The sequence below is a fragment of the Xenopus laevis genome, chromosome 5S (genome assembly GCF_017654675.1).
Source record: "Xenopus laevis strain J_2021 chromosome 5S, Xenopus_laevis_v10.1, whole genome shotgun sequence".
Classification (NCBI taxonomy): Eukaryota; Metazoa; Chordata; class Amphibia; order Anura; family Pipidae; genus Xenopus; species Xenopus laevis.
In genome coordinates, this window is record NC_054380.1 from 60,511,272 (window position 1) to 60,529,292 (window position 18,021).

The window sequence follows — 18,021 nt, forward strand, 5'->3', positions numbered from 1 at the left end:
TTCTCTTGTTTTTACTAAAAGATGAAACCTCTAGACAGTCATAATGTAATCTCAACCCAGAATTGGTTTGTAATTGATGTTGGCCCATAAAGAGAATATGATAGCTAATTGAACATATTTATAATTTTATATGATTACTTCCTGTTTTAAACTCCCACCATCTGTTGACAGTTTGAAGCTGATTACATCCATGTTATGTAATGCATTGTTAAGACAGGATTATAACAAGCACTGCTGCAACAGCTCACTCTGTTAATCTATCTTGAGTCGACATTGTTCAACATCAAACTGCCATTATGGAACCAAGCTGTTTCATTCCATTCTTAGTGGCATATCAGAATTTCCACCACATCCTGTCTTTCACTTTTTACTAATACACGAGAACCAATATGTAATAGAACTAATTAGTGAATTGAGGCAGCTTAACTTATTGCAAAAACTGTAAATTCTAAAGTTTATTTTTTAGACCTAGACCAACACCAAATATAGATGCACAGCCATCAAACACCTTGAGTGGGTTATGTTGGGTAACCAGGACATTAATCGTAAGTATGTATGCATGAATTTGAATTTCCATTCCAAAAGCAAGGCATTTAAGTAGCTACTGTGCATGCACTGTGCAAATGAGTTGTGCTGTGCATGCACAGTACTTTCTATACAGTTTGGGGTGTTAGAGTTGAAGCTTCTGTTGAAGTGTAAGGACTGTATGAACCTGCTAATAAAGCACTGTTATACTCTACTCATCCTCGGCTACCAAAACATAAAAAATTGGTGACAAGACGTCTCTTCTACCTCTGCAGCAGCCTGCACTGTTTCTCCCAACCCCTGGTGAGCCTACTATACCTTTTACTGCTTGGATCCATATGATTGAAAATGACATTATTGCTGCTGACCAAGGGGGGATTTCTGCTGCTAGAAAGCGTGCTTGACAGCTGCTAATTGAAACAGCAGTGGCAGAGGCTAAAACTCTCAGTCAGGGAACTGCTGGGAATGTACAGACTGTGAATTTAGCACTGTGGCCTAATAATGCACAGTCACAGGCAAAATACAGTGCTAAGGAAATGGATTCACTGCAAAACCGTGCAGTAAATACAAATAAAAAATACTGCTTTTGCTGTTGTTCAACACAACACACTGCAAATTATGCTATATGTCCTGCAAAAGCTGTACAGTGCCGCAAATGCAAAAAAGTAGGACATTGTGCTAAGATCTGCCGTAGTTCCGCTAAAGATGTTCATGAAGTCACTACTACAGTATTAAGTGTGGATAAAGCTGATACATTTATTCCAGACAAGTTTATATGCACTGTCAGTGTCAATACTGATTCTGCTGACAAAGGGCACTCCATTAACATGATGCTTGATACAGGTTCAGCTGTTTCTATACTACAAAAGGATGTTTTCTTGAAATACTTTGCAAAATATCCACTTGTTGCACCTACCCTGAGACTGGTCACTTACTTAAAGGATCCAATCCCTGTGCTTGGTTGCTTGCCAGTGACGGTACAATTTGAATCAAGTACTGCAAAATGTTACTTTTACATTGTGAATAAGGGTGCTGCTTATTCTTTGCTGCATTAAAGGAATTGTTCAGTGTAAAAATAAAAACTGGGTAAATAGATAGGCTGTGCAAAATAAAAAATGTTTCTAATATAGTTAGTTAGCCAAAAATGTAATGTATAAAGGCTGGAGTGACTGGATGTGTAATATAACAGCTACAACACTACTTCCTGCTTTTCAGCTCTCTTGGTTTACACTGACTGGTTACCAAGCAGTAACCAATCAGAAACTTGAGTGGGGGCCACATGGGTCATATCTGTTGCTTTTAAATCTGAGCTGAATGCTGAGGGTCAATTACAAACTCACTGAACAGAAATGTACCATGTGGCCCCCCTTCAAGTCGCTGACTAACTCAGAGTTATAGAGCTGAAAAGCAGGAAGTTGGATTCTGGCTGTTTTATTAGACATCTGTTCACTCCAGCTTTTATATATTACATTTTTGGCTAACTTACTATATTAGAAACATTTTTTATTTTGCACAGCCTATTTATTTACACAGTTTTTATTTTCACACTGAACTGTTCCTTTAAACCTACAATTAGTTGATGGTCTCATTACTACAGCACCAGTGCCTGCCACACAGCCTGTGTCTAAAATTTCACCACAAAGCAACACTTCACTGGGTTGTGCAAAGAAGGTTGTACACAAAATTAAGTTGAGACCAGATGTAAAACCAGTACGCCAGAAATTATGGTGATTGTCCTACTCTATAAGAGAGACTGTCTCACAGGAACTAAAGAAACTGGTAGAGCAAGATGTGATTGAAAAATCGGAATCCTCCGAATGGGTTTCACCAATTGTTGTAACAAAGAAGAAAACTAGAGGTATTCGAAAGCAGTTGTTATGTATAATCATGCTTTGCCACACCTAGAGGAAATATTTTCAGAACTCCGAGGAGCAAATTTCTTTTCTACTCTGAATCTTCAGACTGATTATCATCAAGTATTACTGCATGATGAAAGCAAAGACCTCTCCGCATTTATCACCCATTATGGTTTGTTTCAGTTCAAGCGTGTACCTTATGGACTGGCTTCAGCTTCACTGTGCACATGAGTTGTGCTTTGCATGCACAGTACTTTCTATACAGCTTGGGGTGTTAGAGTTGAAGCTACTGTTGAAGTGTAATGGCTGCATGAACATGCTAATAAAGCACTGTTATACTTTACTCATCCGTGGCTACCAAAATATACCACTACTGTTCAAACAGACCCTAGTGTTTGCTGAATGAACTTTGCTTGGTCCACCAGCTCCGCTGAGGTTGAGACTGACGGGAAAAATCGGAAATGTTGATGTTCACAAAGTGGAAGATTTAGAAAAGGTATTTTCTCCTGTTCAATTCAACTACAAATAAGGCCTAGTGAGCAAGTGAGCAATGAATCAATTTAATTGCATGTGCGCTTGAATCGTCACAAATTAGGTGCAGTTGTGCCTATTTATATATAATCTACAGTCTGGTCATTTCCCTATGGGACCAGACTGTAAATTATATCCCTATAAACGGCGCGTTCTGACGTCAGAACGCGCCGTTTATTTGAGTCAGCACTTCCGCCGCTGCTCACCACTTCCGTCTCCCTGCAGCTTTACTATACCTCCGCTCTTGCCCCCTCCCTTCTGACTGCCAGGATTGAATCGTACTCACGCAGCACATGCAGCAGGGAACGCTCCTCCTTTCCCCAGAGCTAAAACTCTAGCCCCAGGGAGCGGCGATGTCAGCCAGTGAGTGATGTCTAAGGAGGCGGGTTTTGACCTTATATGGCGCTTATTCCCTCCCCCTCCTGTTAGGAGCAGCGCCGCTGTTTAGTGACTGCTGCAGCCTGACACAGTGTTCGGTCTGCCAAATAGCCCTGCTGCAGGAAGACTCTTTAAGAGCAGCAGCAGCAGAAAAGCTTGTGCTCCAAAACACAAATGGGAAGGATCAGCGCCTCTCTCCCTCTTCTGCTCCCCCTCCAACCACTCTGTCTGCCCCTCCCACACCCTGTCACTCTTCAGTCTTGGAGACTGGGTGGGTGGGGAGTGTGGACGTCACAGCTGTGCTGCACCGGCACGCCCCCTCCCCTCTGCTTCGCTGGCTGGCTGGAGTCAGACTGTGTGACTGCCCTGTGTGGAGACTAGGGAGACAGAGTGCGGAGGTCTCGGCTCAAGAGACTCTTATAGAGAGACTGCCTGCTGCAGTGTGCCACCACCCACCAAGACCACATGGTAAGCCTCAGTCAGTCTGTGCAGGAGTCTTCTCTCCCTTAGCGCTCACACAGGCACACGCCTCAACAACTTCTCTTCTCTTCTTTAGATTATAATGAATAATGTACCCCCTACTTAAAATTTATAAAGATATTAATAGTCACCTCGGAGTTATGTGACCTGTATAAAAGCACTCGGCCTGCGGCCTTGTGCTTTTATATGGTCACATAACTCCTCTGTAACATAATATCTTTATAAATTACAGTAGGGGGTACATTATCCACTATATATTTTCTGGTGTCAGTTCTTGTGTTCAGAAGTTTAGAAATGTATGTACCCTATTCTTTTAGCACAACCTAGCTGCAGTGATTGATACAGGGCACTTTGGGAACCCTGGTGCCAATATGCCAATAGGTGCAGCAGTGCCTGATTGGGAACAGCAGGACTGAATGGCTCCAAGTGCATTTTGATGCAAGTACTTTTAATAAAAGTGGTTTCCCTATTACTCATTGTAGGGAAAAGCACGTTACTCATTGCCCTTGTAGGTGTAAATCCCGTAAAGCCATGTTTTTGTTCACTGGCTTCAAAATTTTTTTCAAGACACATTTAATTTACTATAGCATTTTTTTTAAATTTACCATTGTTTTGCTCACCAAACTTATCACCAGGATTGACACGGCAAAACTATTGAGGTGCTTTTTGTAACAAGTTCTTTGGTGTTGTGGCTCCATAAGACTGGATAGATATAAGTATATAGGAACTATGTTATTTTACTATGTTACTATATATTTATATATGCAGTCATATAAAAAAAGTTTGGGAACCCCTCTTAATTCTTTGGAGTTTTGTTTATTATTGGCTGAGCTTTCAAACTGACAGCTTCCTTTTAATATACAACATGCCTTATGGAAATAGTAGTATTTCAGCAGTGACATAAAGTTAATTGGATTAAAAGAAAATATGCAATATGCATCATAACAAAAATAGACAGATGCATAAATGTGGGCACCCCAACAGAGATATTACATCAAAACTTAGTTGAGTCTCCTTTTGCAAATGTAACAGCCTCTAGTCACCTCCTTTAGTCTTTGATGAGTGTCTGGATTCTGGATGGTGGTATTTTTGACCATTCCTCCATACAAAATCTTTCCAGTTCAGTTATATTTGATGGCTGCTGAGCATGGAAAGCCTGCTTCAAATCATCCCATAGATGATATTTAAGTCGGGGCTGTCCCAAAATATTGTACTTCTCCCTTTGCATAATTACCTTTGTAGATTTCGAAGTGTGTTTAGGATCATTGTCTTGTTGGAATATGCAACCCCTGAATAACTTCAACTTTGTGACTGATGCTTGAACATTATCCTGAAGAATTTATTGATATTGGGTTGAATTCATCCGACCCTCGCCTTTAACAAGGGCCCCAGTCCCTGAACTAGCCCCACAGCATGATGGAACCTCCACCAAATTTGACAGTAGGTAGCGGGTGTTTTTCTTGGAATGCTGTGTTCTTCTTCCGCCATGCAAATCACTTTTTGTTATGACCAAATAACTCAATGTTTGTCTCATCAGTCCAAATCACTTTGTTACAAAATGACTGTAGCTTGTCTACATGAGCTTTTTCATATAACAAGCTCATGGCGGGAGTGCTGAAAGGGCTTCTTTCTCATCACCCTGCCATACAGATGTTCTTTGTGCAAATTGCGCTGAATTGTAGAACAATGTACAGATACACCATCTGCAGCAATATGTTCTTGCAGGTTTTTGGAGGTGATCTTTGTGTTGTCTGTAGCCATTATCACAATCCTCTGCATATGCAGCTCCTGTATTTTTCTTGGCCTATCAGACCTGGGGTTTACAGCAACTGTGCCTGTGACCTTACATTTCCTGATTACATTCCTTACTGTTGAAACTGACAGTTTAAACCTCTGGGATAGCTTTTTGTAGACTTCCCCGAAACCATGATACTGAACAATCTCTGTTTTCAGATCTTTTGAGAGTTGTTTTGAGGATCCCATGCTGTCATTCTTCAGAAGAGAGTCAAACAGAAGCACAACTTGCAATTAGTCACTTTAAATACCTTTCTCATGATTGGACAGACCAGCCTATGAAGTTCAAGGCTTAGCAAACTAATCCAATAAATTTGGTATTGCCAGTAATCAGTATTAAGCAGTTACATGTATTCAAATTAGCAAAATTACAAGGGTACCCACATTTTTGCACAGCCAGTTTTTCACATTTGATTTAATTTCATACAACTGAATACTGCTTCACTAAACATCTTTGTTCAGAAAACACCCCAGTACTCAGAAATGTAAGACATACCACTGTTATCTTTTTTGTTGAAAGTGGAGTAAATTATTATGCAGGCTGAGAGGGGTTCCCAATTCTTTTTTGATGATAGCAAGTTTGTCCCCCAACACCTGATCTTCATAGTTTCATGTGTAGAACTTAATACTATACTGTATATTGGTTGAACCTACCATTTGTCAGGCGATCAAACAGGAAGATGTCAAAATTCCACATCCCCACTTTAGATAGCATATGCTGTGAAAAAAATGTCATCATATTAAATCAATATTTAATATAATATTCAGTGCATTCATTTGTTGAAAGAAAATAATCCTTTTTTGTTTTTAGTGCCATATATTCATCTATCCATAGACATGCACAGCATATCTTAACAAGGTGATATATTGTCTCACCTATTGTAAAGGATGACCAGTTTTTAGTCACAAGTCTGCCCTGGTAATAAACACATTTCGGGAATAATATGTAGCAACACAGGGTTACTGTTTCAGTAAATCAAAACAATCAACTTTGAACAATCTAATGTAGTTAAGATAAAAATCAGATTAGTTGCTAATGTTTCTTGGACTACTGCAAATATTTCCAATGATGCTACTTATCACTTTTTTGCTCTTTGCATGCTGCACTGTTATCAGCAATAATGGCATGGACCCATGCATCCCCCATTAATATAGAGCTGCCAGCGTTTGGCAGGACTGTATTTATGAGGGGAGGGAGGGATTGCAATTAGGCATCCAATCTTCCACCCCCTACACTCCCTAACTTGCCTGTCATTTAGTCATGAGAGTTAAAGCGCACCATCTAGTCCCATGGCAGGCAGTATGGACAAGGCTGCCTTGCACCTCTTATAAGAAAGCTTTCTGAATAAGCACTAAGTGTGCTATTCTGCTCACCCTGGTGCATTAATAAATAAAGTGCTTTATCACTATGAAGACATCACTCTCCACTGTATATTTTGCACGTGAGAAATGTCTCCAAGTCATTTTGCAACTACTGGCTCTCTTCTCTCTATCTCTTCTATTTTTTACAAGCAGTTAAATATCCATGTAAACAATTACTTTTTTGTCAAGTCATGCTTTATTTAAGTCAAAATTAATTTTCAGTGGAAATGTAATTTGGCTCCGGGATTACTTTATTTTTTGCACCATGGCTGTTGTTGAGTACTTCTTCAAAAATTTTGATTCATTATGATACCATATTTTTTCAGCTTTATGAAAAGGTAAATTTGCTAATGTAGAAATGTGGTGAAATACACCAGAAAAGAAAAGGTGCACAGCATGATAAATAGTCTACTGTTTAGGATTAATATACCAAAGGCAGCATATCCTTTGATATATTTTCCCTCTATTGTGTGCAGGCTGGTAATGTGAAACATAGGACAAAAAAGATAAAGCAACAAGCAATCCTTTAAAACATACAAAGATCAAATTCTGTGTCATTTACATTGTTGAGCCTTACCCGAGCCTGCCCAAGATAGTCTTCATCCAACAAGTACAGAGAAGCTTGTGGCACAATTCCACGCAGAAGCCTTGATGCATGAAAATACCTCTGGAAACTCAAAAGTCTCTTTACTTTCTTCTTAGTGCCAATTTCTCCTGAGTGTGTAGTATCTAAATAAAGCAAAACATTATGAAATATAAGAAATCTAGCAGAAGAAGAAAAATTGACAATAACAAAAGCCTTTTATGTTGAAGAAGTTTTTATTAGTACGGCTGTCCTTCAGAATAGTATTTAGCAATACACAATATTTTAATGTGAACTATTACAACACCTAACATCAATTACTAGTTACAGGGCAATACTATTGCTAATAAATATTCTATATTACAAATAATATATGTGACATGTTTCCTGGTTAAAGATTCTGGGCTGCCATTTTACTATGAATTCATAAACAGACTGTACAGATTTCCCTAAAAATGTTTAAAGGTTTGAAATTGCGAAAATGGTTCAATGCTGGCATTTTGTTAGCTAGTTTCTCCAGGTGTAGCTTAGATTTTGTCCATCTGATACATGCCTTGCTTGGCTGCTTACATTTTATATGTTAACCAATTCACTTTCCTTTTGTGTTTTTAATTTTATAAACTAATGCTCCTTTCTCATATTTACTATTTACTGGGAATGATATCCCATCTTTGCCATATGTTTTGTTTTATGTATATAACTACACATTTATATATTTTCTGGGATGTTTCCCAAAGCAGTCTCCACAGCAAAACTGAACAGCTATGGGGTGAATAATAACTAGGCAATTTTCTGAAGATTGTTAAAGGATTTAAAAAAAATCAGAGGACGTGACCAGCTATGATAAATAGAGAAAAAGAAGAGAGATTGATCAATGCACATTCCCTGGTCCCATGGTATGGTGGCTTATCAATCTTATGATCATAATTTTGTAACTAAAAAAAACCTGTCTTTGTAAATACATGCATCTGCATAGATTACTTATATGACAGGGGACCAGGGAATGTGCATTGATCAATCTCTCTTCTTTTTCTCTATCTCTGCAGTTAATTTGGCCAGATCAGTAGCACTTCCAATGTATTTTAGTACATTTTTATTTAGCCATGGAGTGCTACCACAACCTTTCCTTTTTGCATTTTGTATTGTAGCAGATCTATTCTGTTCAGAAGTTTAGCAGCTATGCTGCTGGCCAGGCTTCCATGTGGTTGTAGCAACCCCACACCCATCCCTTTAAATGGTGGAACAATGCCTTTGGAAATGGGTGTTGGTCTGGGCAGTTTCTCTTTCTTAAAAGCCGCAAGCGGGAGAGGATAAATCTCATAGAACCAATGCTGCGGTTATCTCTCCCCTTTGAAAGCTAATGGCGGGAGAGAACTAAGCCCTATGTTTGAAACCAATGCCCAGGTCGGGAGACCTTTATTTCAGGTAGTGCTCTTATGCCGGGAAGCTTTAGCATTATATTATGACCAGAGGTAAATAGTTAGGGACCGCCATATGGGTTTTACCCGTGTATGGTGGCTTATCAATCTTATGATCATAATTTTGTAAGTAAAAAAAACCCTGTCTTTGTGTCAGGCTCTTTGGAGACAATATAGGAAGAGCAGTTAGAACTGCTGTTTAGTGTACAGCTCACTGAACCCGTAGGGATGATTCAAGTGCAAGTTGAAGCGAAGTCGTAGTCTTAAAACAGGCAGATGGTCGATAGGCAGGCAGCAGACAAGACGTAGTGAGGGACAGGCCGAGGTCAAAAGGCAGGCAGAAGATTATCGAAATGGTAAACAGGCAGAAGTCAGTAGGCAAGCAGAAGACAAGCGAAATCCAAAGTCAGGCCGAGGTCGGTAACGAGAGAAGCAAATCCAAAAGGCAAACAGGAACAAACAGGAACGAGTCCAAGCAAGGAAATAACCAAGCACCGTTTGCTTTTGCTGAAGACTATTTAAAGGGACAGTTTTGGCGCCAAACGTGACGCCGCAGCGTGATTGACGCAGAGCGTCAATTAGCGCGCTCGCGTCCGTTGAGACGCGCTCGCGTCCGTCGCGACGCGCGTCCGAATAAACGGACGCGCGCCCGCGCAAAGACGCGAACGTGGGCGTCAGACGCCAAAGATGCCCAGAAGCCTGCGCACCCCTGCGCCTGCGCCCCACATCGGACAGAACACTAGACATATTTGGCACAAGTACCTTACATTGCCCCCCCCTGAGGGATGGCCTCAGGACGTCTTCAGCAGGCTTTTTCTGGATGATTTCTGTGGAATGCTGAAACCAATCTTGGTGCATGAATATTCTCCACTGGTTCCCAGGAATTCTCTTCATTAGGAAATCCCTTCCACTTGATCAAATACTGTAACTTCTTACCCCGAAACCTTGAGTCCAAAACTCTTTCGACCTCAAATTCAACTCCATCCTGACAAGAGATCGCTGGAGGAGGAAGAGGAATACGCCCAGGAAATGTATTAGGCACAAATTTCTTGAGTAGTGCAGCATGGAAGACAGGATACACTTTCAAAGACTCCGGTAAATCTAATTCAAAGGAAACAGGATTAATTACCCTTTTGATGGAGAAGGGTCCCAAGAACCTTGGAGCCAACTTCTTGGAGGGATTTGAAAGATGAAGATTCAGTGTAGAAAGCCAAACCTTATCATTGACCTTAAACTCAGGATCTTTTCCTCGTCTACGATCTGAAAAAATCTTAAAGTTTTGTTGAGCTTTACTTATGTGTGTCTTTAGGATCCCGGAGTTCTGGTTGAGAAATTTAAGGCGATCCTGTAGAGAAGGAAGAGTCACTTCCGGCAAGACATCAGGGAACATAATAGGATGGAACCCTATATTAGAGAAAAAAGGAGTTTGGCCCGTGGAAGAATGTAATGAATTGTTGTAACAAAATTCTGCACAAGGAAGAAGAGAAGACCAATTATCTTGTAGATGAGAAGAAAAGGTGCGGATATACTGTTCAAGAGTCTGATTGGTTCTTTCTGTTTGCCCATTGGTTTGCGGATGGTAAGCAGAAGATCGGGATAAAGAAATATTAAGGGCCTTACATAAAGCAGTCCAAAATTTAGAAGTAAACTGCGAACCCCGATCCGAAATGATTTCCTGAGGTAAACCATGCAGTCTCACAATTTCTTTAATAAAGACATCTGCCGTAGCTGCCGCAGAAGATAACCGAGGGAGTGGGATAAAGTGAGCCATCTTGGTGAGACGATCCACGACCACAAAAACAGTGTTGTAATTGTTGGAAGGAGGAAGCTCTACAATAAAGTCCATCGAAATAGAACTCCATGGCCTCTCAGGAACTGGCAAAGGGCGAAGTAAACCAACAGGTTTGTTGTGGGACGGTTTAGATCTGGCACAGGAGTCACAAGAACGAACAAAAGATATACATTCTTTTACTAAAGAAGGCCACCAAAAGAAACGTCTTGCTAAATCCAGAGTCTTCCGAATTCCAGAATGTCCGGCCAAAGGATGGTCATGAATAAGTTTAAGAGCCTCTACACGAAGTTTAGGAGGAACCACCAATCTATTATTTCGTAAAAGCAGATTACCTTCAAGAAGCAAATCGTTAACCCCAGGATAATCCAACACCAACTGAGGAGCATTTCTCAAATTCTCCATAAAAGAAGATTGTAACAATAAAAAATGTCCAGGCTGAAGAATAGTGTCAGGAAGCGTAGTATCCTTTTCCACTGGAAAAATTCTAGATAAAGCGTCTGCCTTTATATTCTTAGAACCAGGTTTATAAGTAACATGGAATTGGAAGCGAGAAAAGAAAAGTGCCCATCTCGCTTGACGAGGATTCAAGAAGATGCCGCCATTCTTCTAATGCCCCTTTGATGGCTAAGAGTTCACGGTCCCCAACATCATAATTTCTTTCCGTAGGGCTTAGTTTTTTAGAAAAGAATGCCACCGGATGTAGAACATCTTTAGGACCAGCTCGCTGAGAGAGAATTGCTCCGATGGCCACTTCTGAAGCATCAACTTCTAGGGTAAAAGGTTTAGAGACATCCGAATGAACAAGAATAGGAGCTGAGACAAACAATTTTTTCAAATAATCAAAGGCTTGTTGAGCACCCGAAGACCAAGAAAATTTAATCTTGTTGCTTGTGAGATCCGTGAGGGGTTTGATAATAGCAGAAAAATTTTTAATGAATCTCCTATAAAAGTTGGCGAACCCCACAAAACGTTGCACTCCTTTTCGATCCACAGGAGAAGGCCAATTGATAACCGCTTCCACTTTTTTGATGTCCATCTTAAAACCTTGATCGGAAACTACGAAACCCAGAAATTCAATACTAGCCTTCTCAAAGTCACATTTGGAAGCTTTGGCATATAATTGATGATGTCTGAGCCTTAAAAGAACTTCTCTCACATGACTTCGATGTTCCTCTAATGAATTGGAAAAAATCAAAATATCATCCAGATAGACGATGACGAATTGGTCCAGAAGATCATGAAAAATATCATTAACAAAATGTTGAAACGTAGCCGGGGCGTTGCACAAACCAAAAGGCATTACAGTATACTCAAAATGTCCATAACGAGAACGAAATGCAGTCTTCCACTCATCTCCTTCTCGAATACGAATTAAATTGTAAGCCCCTCGGAGATCAAATTTTGAAAAAATTTTGGCATGACGAAGTCTTTGAAAAAGATCAGGAATAAGAGGCAACGGATAGCGATTCTTAACTGTAACCTTGTTAAGCTCTCGAAAATCAATGCAGGGTCTTAAGGAGTGGTCCTTCTTTTCAACGAAAAAGATACCTGCTCCAGCCGGAGACGTAGAATGACGAATAAAACCTTTAGCGAGATTTTCGTCAATATAATCCTTCAAAGTAGCCAGCTCAGGTTCAGATAAAGGGTAAATCCTTCCGAAAGGAATAGCTGCCCCAGGGAGGAGATCAATAGGACAATCATAACTCCTATGAGGAGGAAGAGTATCTGCTGCTTTCTTACTGAATACGTCTGAAAAATCATGATAAACTTGAGGAACGAACTGAAGAATCTCGTCATCCGAAGTATTCAAAGCCAAGACTGGTGCGGACGGAAGACAATTTTTTCGACAATAATTAGAATTAAAAAGGATTGTCCCAGACTGCCAATCAACACTAGGGTTATGACTTCTTAACCATGGAATTCCAAGAATAACAGGAAAAAGCAGATTTTCCATGACATCAAACTTTAATAACTCATAATGCCCTGAACAGAAAAAGTCAAAATATGTGGGGTTTCCAAGGATACAGGTCCAGAAGAAATGAAATTGCCATCCGCCATCTTAACTGGAATGGGCTGAATCTTTGGGACCAAAGGAAGTTGATGAAGACTTGCGAATGCCTGGTTGATGAAGCACCCACAAGCTCCTGAGTCCACAACCGCATCTACTTCAATTCTTCTTTTGTTCCACTGAAACGACAGATGAAGAAGAATATAAGACTGAAGAGGTGGAAATACATGGTAAAATAGGAGAATGAAGAAGACGATTTTTACCATTGGGTCGTGTGGGACAATCTTTAAGTAAATGTCCAGCAAGGCCACAGTAAAGACACAGATTCAACCGTCTACGACGAAGTCTTTCCTCCACAGAAAGTGTCTTTCGAACCACCCCAATCTGCATAGGTTCGGGATCAGAGGATGAAATAGGATAAACTGGAGGAGGAGCTGTAGGCAGCACCCATTCCGGAATTGAGGGACCAACACCTCTTTCTTGGCGTCTTTCTCTAATTCTTTGATCAATCTGGACGGCCAGTGAAATTACTTCCTCCAATGAAGACGGTAACCCGACTCTTGCCAATTCGTCCCTTAAAGTTTCCGATAACCCCAGACGAAATTGATGTCGAAGAGCCCTATCGTTCCACAGCGTATCTGGGGCCCAGCACCGGAATTCTGCCACATATTCTTCAACAGGACGGCGAAGCTGACGCAGATTTCGTATAGCCGCTTCTGCTGTTTCCACCTTATGAGGATCCTCATAAATCTTTGCCAAAGCCTGGATAAATGAGTCGGTAGTTGCTAACAAGGGGCTGTTTTGCTCCAATAAGCGATGAGCCCAGGCCTGGGGTTGCCCTTGAAGCAACGAAATCATAACTCCAACCCGGATCTGATCAGTAGCATGAGACTGAGGCTTTAAGGTAAACAGGAGCCGACAACTATTAACAAAGGTTCTGAAAGTCTTTCGGTCTCCAGAAAATTTGTCGGGCATAGCAACCTTGGGTTCCTGATGAGAGGAAGAAGCTGCCCCTCCTGACGCAGTAGCTGATAATCCGGAAGCGGAGGCGTCTGGCGGTACTGTGGACATCTGCAAACTCTGTAATTGTTCTTGCACATGAATATAGTCACCCCGAAGTTCTCTCACTACTTGAGTAAGGGACAAAATCTGTTGAGAAAGATCGACCAGCGTAGGCAACTCTTCCGAAGGCTCCATTCTGGCTTGGTTATTCTGTCAGGCTCTTTGGAGACAATATAGGAAGAGCAGTTAGAACTGCTGTTTAGTGTACAGCTCACTGAACCCGTAGGGATGATTCAAGTGCAAGTTGAAGCGAAGTCGTAGTCTTAAAACAGGCAGATGGTCGATAGGCAGGCAGCAGACAAAACGTAGTGAGGGACAGGCCGAGGTCAAAAGGCAGGCAGAAGATTATCGAAATGGTAAACAGGCAGAAGTCAGTAGGCAAGCAGAAGACAAGCGAAATCCAAAGTCAGGCCGAGGTCGGTAACGAGAGAAGCAAATCCAAAAGGCAAACAGGAACAAACAGGAACGAGTCCAAGCAAGGAAATAACCAAGCACCGTTTGCTTTTGCTGAAGACTATTTAAAGGGACAGTTTTGGCGCCAAACGTGACGCCGCAGCGTGATTGACGCAGAGCGTCAATTAGCGCGCTCGCGTCCGTTGAGACGCGCTCGCGTCCGCCGCGACGCGCTCGCGTCCGTCGCGACGCGCGCGCGTCCGAATAAACGGACGCGCGCCCGCGCAAAGACGCGAACGTGGGCGTCAGACGCCAAAGATGCCCAGAAGCCTGCGCACCCCTGCGCCTGCGCCCCACATCGGACAGAACACTAGACATATTTGGCACAAGTACCTTACACTTTGTAAATACATGCATCTGTATAGATTAGATGACAGGGGACCAGGGAATGTGCATTGATCAATCTCTCTTCTTTTTCTCCATGTCTGTAGTTAATTTGGCCAGATCAGTATCACTTCCATTGTATTTTAGTAAATTTTTATGTAGCCATGGAGTGCTCCCACAACCTTTCCTTTCAGCTATGATACATGACTAAGTCCAGCAAGCACAAATAATTAAGTCTCCCATTGCAAAAAGGGGCCAACACGTAATGTGTTAAGGTAGGAAAAAAGTAGTAATTATAGGAATGAGTATTTGTAGAAGACCAAATTTTACTGTGGTGCCAATACTATTTTGGTCAGGTGACTGAACTTTTCTCTTTGGTTTGAAAAAACGAATTCCTTGCAAGAAAATGCAAGAAAAAGTCAGGCTATAAATAATGTGATCATTGGACAATTTTGATTTTAATTCTAATTAAGTTATGTTATAAAATGCTTAAAATATCATCAGATGTCTGTTTTTTTTTTTTTTTTTTAAGTTTTATTTATTTCCAGAGCAAGTTCAACATACAGTATAATGCAACAATACACATTGATAAAAGCAATAGTGTTGGACCCCATTGCACTGAAAATTTGTTTTCGTTTTTAAATTTCCTATTGTACCCTGGGAAAACAATTACAGACGGGAAAGAGAGGTACCAGAGAAACAGAAAAGAAGGAAAAGAAGAAGGAAAAGAGAAGAGAGGCCCTAAAAAAAAAAAAAAAAAGGAAAAGCAAAAGGGGAAAAAGGGAGGAGTCATAGAAATATTGTGCCATACAAACGATATGTATCCATTCAATTATACCCCTAGGTAGCGAAAACATTCAGAGATAGCTAGCATTTCAAATGCTCCATATTAAGATGACCCTATAAGCCATTCAAGCAAGGGTTGAGAGACATCTTGTTGCCTATTAGAATAGGATTCGTTTTGTAGCGTCCAGAGTGTCCAGACTGCATTGAATTTTGCAGGACATCCCCTAGCAAAGTAGACTTGTTCCAGAATCGGCAATGCCTGTTCCACCAAAGTTATCCAGAAGGCAAGGGAGGGTGGGAATTCCTCCTTACATTTAATAGCAATAGCTTTCTTGGCATAGAAAAGCAAGAAGGTGAGCAGTATCGTTTCTGTACGAGAGGTAGTTGTATCCGATAGGAAATTTAACAAGAGAACAGAGGGGTGAATCTCTATTGGGAGAGCCATAAGATGAGAAATATAGGCGGCAACCTCCGACCAGAATCCTTGAATTGACGGGCAACTCCAGACCAAATGGAAAAAGTCCGCATTGGTACCTTTACACCGATTACACTGATCAAGGAAAGTGGGATTAATCCTGTGAAGGACATGTGGCGAGTAATAGGCTCTATGAAGATACTTAAATTGTATAAGCCTGTCCCAGGCTCGGATTAGTGGCTGGATAGATTCAGATAAAATAACTTCCCATTGCTCCTGTGTCAAATCAGGAATATTTGTAATCCACTTTCGATACAGTTCCAGTCTAGGAGGATTACCTCTGGGTCTAAGGCAGTTGTAAATGGTGGAGAGAGGTTTATGCAGGTGTTCTTTACGTATGACTTTTTCAAGTTGGGAGAGTTCAATATGGAGGTCAATTGACTGAAATTGTTGAGCCAGAGCATGCCTCACTTGAAAGTATCTAAATAACATTTTATTGGGAATCTTAAAATTGTCCTTAAGCTGTTGAAAGGATAATAAATGGTTATCAGCATATAAATCACCAAGACATTTTATACCAAAGTGTGCCCAAATCTGGGGGTCTGGAACAGAGGCCAATTGTTGTAGGGTAGGGTTATACCAAAGAGGAGTAAATTGGGAAAAGATTCGGGGGTCCTTCCCTAGTTTATTGGAACCTTTCTGCCAGGCTTTCACAGTATTATGGATCATTGGAGTATGGTAGGACAGACCTGGGGGCCTACGATATATCAAGTGTCTTAGCCCTTCCAAAGATCCAACCAAATGCGCTTCCAACAATGTTATAGGGTCTTCCGGAGTTGGATCGAGCCAACGTACTACTGATGTTAGTTGCGAAGCTAGGAAATACCCATACATATCAGGTGCAGCCATGCCGCCCTCGTCCAGTGGAGAGGTCAAGACCTTGTATGCTACCCTAGTAGGACCTGGAGACCAATAGAGTCTGGTCAGGTGGCTTTGTAATTGTCTAAAGAATCGCATGGGAATCCAAGTTGGAGACTGACGGAAAAGATAGAGAAATTTAGGCAGAAATTTCATTTTAAAAAGGTTTATTCTACCAATTAAAGAAAGGGGAAGTCGAAGCCATTTATCAATAGCTGTAATGAGGTGGGACATTAAGGGTTCTAAGTTGAGCTCTAAGAATTTAACTAACTGTGGATGGATGCGAATGCCTAAATATTTAATTATTTCTACACGGACCAAAGGGAGTGAGGGATCCATGTTAAGTAAAGCCTGGGGGTCTAATGCCATTATGGACGATTTCGTCCAATTAATTTTCAAACCTGAAAACTCGGTATGGAGGTTAATTAACTCCAGAGCCTTATGAATCGAAGGGCCTGTATCATTGAGGTAAAGTAGTGTGTCATCCGCAAATAATGAAATTTTTTCCTGGAGTTTCCCTATCTCAAACCCCCGAATCTCCGGAGTTGCTCTAATCAAACATGCTAATGGTTCCATAGCTAGCGCAAAAAGGCCTGGCGACAAGGGACAACCTTGGCGGGTACCTCTAGCTAGAATAAAGGGAGGTGAAAGTTCTAAATTCGAAAGGATGCTGGCGTTGGGTTGGTTATATAGGGCTTCAATCCAAGTTATAAAGTTCTTACGGCACCCAAATTTTTTTAAGGTTTGCCACAGGTATTCCCATTCAACCGAGTCGTTATCCAAGAAGGCAATGGCTCTGGTACCCAAATTCGTGTGTGGGATTATAAGATTTGTATATAGTCTACGGAGATTTAATTCTGCCGCTTTGTGAGGGATGAATCCTACCTGATCAGGGGCTACTATGGTGGAGATCACAAAGTTTAATCGCCGCGCCAGTACTTTGGCTAAAATTTTAGCGTCCGAATTGATTAGAGAAATAGGCCTATAAGAAGAGTGCAGCTGGGGGTTCTTTCCCGGTTTCAGTAGTAGGACTATTGTGGCATCCCGAAATGAGAGAGGAAGAGATTCAGAGTGGGAAGTTAGATTGAAAAGTTCCGTAAGCACAGGGGCTAGTTGTTTAGTATACGTATGATACCAGAGGTTCGGTATGCCGTCTGGCCCAGGGGTTTTTCCGTGCGGTAAAGCCGCAATAGTGTCCACAACCTCCTGTTCCTGTATAGGAGTATCCAATAGGGCTCTATGTTCTAAGGAGAGGGTAGGCAAATCTAGGTTTTGTAAATAAGATGCTATTTCAGAGGACGTTTTCTTAAGTTTAGAGGAATATAAATGTTGATAG

At 41.1% G+C, this 18,021-nt stretch overlaps 1 protein-coding gene across 2 annotated transcripts in view; it reads right to left on the reverse strand.

Annotated features, from left to right (window-relative positions):
• The window catches only part of pde7b.S (phosphodiesterase 7B S homeolog), a 262,195-nt gene that overhangs the window by 12,267 nt on the left and 231,907 nt on the right, over positions 1-18,021 (reverse strand). For both annotated transcript variants that reach the window (XM_041564617.1, XM_018265358.2), the window contains 2 exons: positions 7,504-7,655; positions 6,219-6,282 (listed from right to left, as the gene is read on the reverse strand). In XM_041564617.1, the coding sequence (XP_041420551.1) occupies positions 6,219-6,282; positions 7,504-7,655 (216 nt within the window). The remainder of the gene's footprint in view (positions 1-6,218; positions 6,283-7,503; positions 7,656-18,021) is intronic.